This window comes from Trachemys scripta, chromosome 23 (genome assembly GCF_013100865.1).
Source record: "Trachemys scripta elegans isolate TJP31775 chromosome 23, CAS_Tse_1.0, whole genome shotgun sequence".
NCBI classification, from domain to species: Eukaryota; Metazoa; Chordata; order Testudines; family Emydidae; genus Trachemys; species Trachemys scripta.
The window spans coordinates 8,924,825-8,931,135 of NC_048320.1; the positions used below are offsets into that span (position 1 = coordinate 8,924,825).

General features: G+C 60.2%; 1 protein-coding gene across 1 annotated transcript; it reads left to right on the top strand.

Moving 5' to 3' along the window:
• The first annotated feature begins 5,028 nt into the window (after positions 1-5,028).
• Positions 5,029-6,087, top strand: LOC117869426 (slit homolog 2 protein-like). The gene has a single exon (XM_034756266.1). The coding sequence runs from the start codon at positions 5,029-5,031 to the stop codon at positions 6,085-6,087; it is 1,059 nt and encodes a 352-aa protein (XP_034612157.1).
• Positions 6,088-6,311: the final 224 nt, after the last annotated feature.

Here is a 6,311-nt window from a genome sequence, read left to right on the forward strand (position 1 = left end):
TTTAGCCGATCCGTTCTTGCTGGGGGGCCCGAAAAATTTTTTTCACCGGGGCCCAAACCCGCTCTCGGCGGCCCTGGCTACAGCTGTCCGAGCTGTCTGAAGGGAGGGGGGTGGCGGCTGTGTGGAGGCCATCCCTCCCCCAGGTGTGTGGGCAGCAGATGGAACATACCCTCCCGTCCCACCGTGTCAGGTATCCGGCCAGGCCGGGAGCGCTGGGTTTGTATGTGTTTATTGGACACTAGCCTTGATTAGCTGTTGCGGGTGGGGACGGCCGTTGAATTATGGATGAGACGTGAGGGTGATGAATTTTGCATGGCCGGCTCAGGCGCTTGGATGCTGAGGGAGTGAAACGGGAGACTCCGCGCTACCAGGCCCTGGGGCTTTGCTGGGGCTCCTGGCTGGAGAGCTGAAATCTCACTGCAGGGGGAGAAAGGAAAGTGGATTTGGGGTGGGGGGGTGGGAAGAAGAAGGACCTATGCTAAGCTAGGGAAAGAGTCCAGGAGCAGCCTGATTGTCCCTGTGTGTCTCGCCCAAAACGTCTTTGTGCAGACCTGGAGCACTCTGCTTGCCACTGAAAGGCGGCCAGCTCTGGGGTGGAGTGCAGCAGGTGTTTCACAGCACACAGCAACATACTGCAGGCATTTAGGACAAGGGGCAAAGAAGGATCCAACTGCCAGGACAAAGGAGGAGATTGAGGGAGGTGGGGATGTAAAGAGAACCCCCGGGCACCTGGCAGGCCCTGTCACTTGTTCTGAGCAGGGGTGCTGGGTCCCAGTGATGCTGTCTCCTATCCTGTGCCTGACTTTGGGCTGACCCCCAGGCGCTCTCCCGCCCCAGGGGTCGGGTTGCTCAGTGGCGTTCTCCTCCTTCAACAGCTGGGCTGTGACGCCGCTCCCCAGAGACGCAGAGGCCACCATTGTCTAAAAGCGGCTCCTGCCTTTTGGCTGTCTGGGGTGGGGGATGCCCCAGGGTGGCCAGGTGAAGCCAGCAGGCACCTGGGTGCCTGGCGCTTTGCACCCAACAATGGAAGCTCCTAAAACCTGGGGCGGCTTTTGATACTGTCGGTGACTTGTCCCAGCTTGCACGGCAAGTGGGTGGCAGGGCCCCAGGCCCCCTGACTCCCCGTCCACTGCCCCACGGGCCAGTCCCATAGTCCCTTCCCAGAGCCAGGAACAGAATCCAGGCCCCCTGCGGCGTGCTTCTCTAACCACTAGCTCATGCTCCCTCTAGGGTAAGAAGGGCAGACCCTGGGGGCTCCTATAGGCATGGAGACAGGGCCCCTCTTGGGGGTGGGGGGTAGAGGGGACTTTGGGGAGGGGCCGAGCCAGCCCCCCAATTGAAGAGGCCAGAGGAGAGTGGCAGGAGGAAACCTCCGTCTTTCCAGCCTGCCTCCTCCCTCTGGGCATAGGCCAGCGGTGCCCCCTACACACACCCGGCTGGCTTCTGATATCCTGGGCTCTCCCGCCGTGGCGGCTCCTGTGGGGTATCGCGATGCGCTAGGGGCAGGGTGAGGATGCGGGCGGGGTGGCACCGAGCCAGGCAGTGTCAGTAATCCCGAGCCCAGATTAGATTCCGCTCGCTCCTGGGAAGGCAATCCCCTCCTGCCAGCCCCGGCAGCTGTCAGCCAGCGCTCCGCCTGCCCAAGGGACCAGGACGCGGCGGGCTGGGCCCCAGGCTGCGGTCGAGTCGGGCCTGACTTCCAAGGTACGTCCAGGTCCCTGGCCATCGGGGCGGCTGGGGGTGAGTGTCTCTGGCATTTGCTGCCTTTCGAGTCGGCCAGCTGCTCACCCCTTCATGTGTGTGTGTCTGTCCTTCCCCGCCTCCCCGGGGCTGCCTGGACAGACAGATCTTTGCTTCCTCTAGGGAGGGGCTGCCCCTCACTGTGAACCCCCAAAGGCCATGCTGGGGGTACAGCTGGGTTAGAAGTGTGGATCTCAATGCCCCACCTTCTTGGGCTCATGCTTAGCAGGTGAACGCCATGGAGCAGGGATCCGTGTGATAGGATCAGCCGGGACTGTCCCTCACCCCAGGGACTGGGGGGGGGGGGGAGCTGAGGCACCTCTGAGCGATGCAGGGGGAGTGTGCTTCCAAGGGAGGCCGGGCTAGAATTGAGGCTCTGGACCCTCAGGCAGGTGGTTTTGAGTCGAGACGGCGAATAAGGAATTTTTCAGTTGCTGGCAGCACTGAAAAATGGGGGGGTGGATGGGGGGGACGGAAAACACAGTGAGACGTCTCATGGGGGTGTTTGTAATCAAAGCCAAGGGAAGGAAGCGCTAGATTCACACCCGCTGCTCTGCTGCCGCCACCTTCCTTAGGACCAGGCTGGGGAGGGTTTGATTTTTGTTTTTTTTTAAACCAGGAAATGTGGATAAATGTCCGTTTCGCTGGGTGCACACAAGCCGGCGGAAATCTATTTCTATGGCTAAGAATCAAAACGCCCAGAGAGGCAGAGTGAGAAAAATGCGGCTTGGGGCCGCCTTAGAGTTTGCTTTTCCGGCTATTCCCCTGGTCTATTGCCGTGTGCTGCTGCCAGTTTGTGTTTGAAGGGTTACAAAGCTGGAATCTCAAGGTCTGTTGTCATTACATAAGGACTGTCTGACCCCCCCCCCCCGCCCCTCCCTGCCTCCATTATTCCTGGCAATCAAAATAGCGATGGGGTGCGATTCTCTAGCCCAGGGCTTGTGGCCTCCCTCTCAGACGTGGGTGTCCTCTGAGCTCCAGCCCCAACTCCACCTTGGGGATTCAAACCTGGGTCTCCTGTGCCCTGAGTGAGTGCCCCAGCTGCTGGGCTAAGGATTAAAATGGGGGCGGTGTAGGGTGACCAGATGTCCCGATTTTATAGGGACAGTGCCGATTTTTGGGTCTTTTTCTTATATAGGCTCCTATTACCCCCAACCCCCGTCCTGATTTTTCACATTTGCAGTCTGGTCACCCTAGGGTGGTGGCATTGCCCCAGCTCCTGTCTGGCGAATCTAGGCTGACGAACGGAAACGTTTCGTTTTGATGACGTCAAAACGAACCCTTTGGACCTGTCTGGAAACATCTGTTTTCGTTTTGTCTGAAACCGTTCCACCTTGCCCCGAATTCGTGAAATGTTGCAGTCGCCCTGAATCTGCCTTTTTCGGCAGAAGTCTTGGCCAAAAATTTTTGCCCCGGCTCTACTTATGACACGGGCTATAGCTACAGGACCACGTGGTCACTTTTTTCCCCACTGGACCATTCAGTGCACAGGGTGGACGGTTGCAAGGGGAACCTTAATGCTGCTTTTGCCAAACGGTCCGAGTGCTTGACTTTGCGACCTGAATGACATTCCCATAATGTAGATTTTTTTGTTTTGTTTTTGGTATGTAATTTCCTTGTTTTTTAAGAAGGAAAAACCAAAGTGTGGGCCTCTAATGCACGTTCTCCAGCACTGGCTGCAGGATTTGAATCCAGGACCACAGAACTCTGCCGCTTGAGGTAAGGATTAATTACGCTGGCTGGCCGCAGGAGTAGATGGAAGGTGGCAGAGGAGGGTTATTCCGTGTGGCTAGAGGGATGGGGGCAGGGCTAGTTTTTTGTCCCTCCCCACAAGCCCCCAGGCAGGCTGTGCAGGTGCAGGGCTTTGGGCACCCTCCTTGCTGCCTCTGGGTGCCAGGGGAGAGCTAGCCACCTCCATCCCCATGAAACACGTCTGTGGCTCTACCCGGAGCATGCCTCTCTAACCTTGCAAACCTGGAACCCAGGGATCTAGAACCCAGCCCGGAGTAGGGCCTGGTCCCGTCCCCAGCCTGCACGGCACTCAGGGACTAGGACTCCAGCCCCTGCCTATGGGGGACCAGTCCGTCTTCCCCCAGTCTCTGGGATATGTCCCAAACAGGGTAACGCTTTGAACCGGCAGCTGGCTGGCTGGGTGTAATTGCTGCTGATCTGCTGCTGCTAAAAGCAGGAGGGCTGGGGCTGCCCTAGGGCAACTGGCCTGGCTGTGAGACCTCCTGGTGGGCAGGGGCCAGGGGGCAGTGCTATGCCGTGGGGAGAACTCCTGTCAAGAGGAGGACACAGGCCGGATGGGAAGTTGGTTGTGAGCTGGAGCTGGGGTGGGAAGTGCCCCCCCCCAAGTGCAGATCAGAGTTCCACCCCCAGATCCTGGCATGCTCATCCCCTGCCCCACTGGGGCGACCAGATGTCCCGTTTTTATAGGGACAGTCACGTTTTTGGGGACTTTTTCTTATATAGGCGCCTATTACCCCCCACCTGCTGTCCCGTTATTTCACAGTTGCTATCTGGTCACCCTGCGCCCCCGCTGCTGCCAGCACACAGGGGCATTTCCCCAGGGCAGCAGCGGATGCCACCAGCCGTAAACTGCCCCCCACTGCAAGCCCCAGTGTAGGGGGCATGCCGGGGCGGTGGGGGCAGGAGGGAGCACTCCACACCGAGATTTCAGGCTGGGGCATGCTGGGGAGCAGTCTGATTGACACCGGGATCTGCTTCACCCCTGAATTCAGCCAGGACACAGGTGGCCTTCATGCTCCTGCCCCCTCCCTGCCACGGCCCCGCACCTGCCGCTGTCCCGAGACAGGAGCATGTCTGTCTGTCTGTCTGTCTGTCTCTCTGCTGGCTGGAACGGGCAGCCCTGGGGGCAGCTTGGGTAACCCCTTAACGGCTGCTCTTGCCCCTCCTCTGCCCAGCAGATCTAGCGCAAGGCAAAAGCTGCGGCCCCGCGGGTGAAGCGAGGGGTTGGCCGGCAGCGCTGGAAAGAAGAGCCCGGGAGGTCCTCCCCCAGCCTGAGCACCTATCCGAGCCGTTCCCTCCCCGCTGGATCGTTCAGGGTCCGTCTCCTGCTTTGTCCTGGAAGGAGAGAGGCCAAGAAAGCTCTGGACTCGTCACTCAACAAAGGACTCTTTGTTACAGCCTCCTCCAAGGAAACCTGACCTCCCTCCCCGTCCGTGGGGTGGAAAGCGATCCGGACGGGGCCACTGGCTCGGCTGGGCCCTCTCTCCTTCCGTCGGCGCCGGGGCTCTGCTCTATGTGGGCCAGTCTGCCTCCGTGATGCCGCCCTTCTTCCTGGCTCTCCTGCTTTGGGGGCAGGCGGCAGGAGCCGCCAAGGCCTGTCCTCACCTGTGCGTCTGCTACGAATCCTCGGATTTCGTGGACTGCCGTGGCCGGCGCCTGGCCCACGTCCCCCGCAGCGTCCCGCACAGCACGTGGCTCCTGGATCTGAGGCACAACAACCTGACCAGCCTGGAGGCGGGCTCCTTCGACGCCCTGTGGTCTATGAAGATCTTGCTCCTGGCCCACAACTCCGTCGGCCAGCTCTGGCCCAAGGCCTTCGCTTGCCTGGGCTTCCTGGAGAAGATAGACCTCAGCCACAACCTCCTGTCCCAGCTGCCTCCTGACTTCTCCGATGAACTGGCCTCCCTGAAGGAGCTCAAGGCGGCCTACAACCGGCTGTCGGCCGTGGGCTATGAGAGCCTGCAGCACCTGGAGAGCCTGGAGAAGCTGGACCTGAGCTACAACCAAGTGGCTTCCATTGAGAAGGGGGCCTTTCGGGGCCTGTCCAGGCTTCGCTACCTCTACCTCCAGTCCAACCGGCTGGGGATTGTCCACAACGGCTTCTTCTCCATGCTCCAGAACCTGGAAGTCCTCTTCCTTGGCAACAACAACATCAGCGCCATCGAGCTGGAGGCCTTCACCTCCCTGCACAACGTGAATCTCCTGGCTTTGACCGGCAACCAGCTCCTCCACCTCAAATTCAAGACCTTCCTGAACATCCAGACGCCTAGCACCCACCTCCAGCTCGCCGGCAACCCCTGGGCCTGCGACTGTGACCTCCAGCGGGTCTTCAGCAAGATCCTGAGCGTCCGCCACCTCCACGTGGAAGACTACGCCAATATCACCTGTGCCAGTCCCTGGCAGCTGGCCGGCTTGCCTCTGGTTTCTGTGGATGCCCAGCTGTGTGTGGCCGAGACGGCCACCGTCCTGGTGATCACGGTCACCGTCCTGGTGACGGTCGTTGCCGCCATCGTCATGGCGGAGAGGAACAGGAAGAGGAGCCAGGAGAAGAACTGGAATGAGTCGGACGGCCCCTTCGACTCGCAGGAGAAGTGAGATGAGGGGTGAGAAAGCTGGCGCCTGGTGTGTGAGAAGCAGCCGCTTCCTTTCCCTCTGCCTTGAGCTCTCCTGGAGCCGCGCTGACTGGCCCTATTCCTAGGTCCTCGGGACCCAAGCCCGGATGCCTGGGGTGGGGACCAGAGCTGCCCTGCCCAGAGACGTGGCTGCTGCACTGACCCCAGGGGGCTCCCGCTCGGTCCCATCTTGGGCCAGGTCCCCCT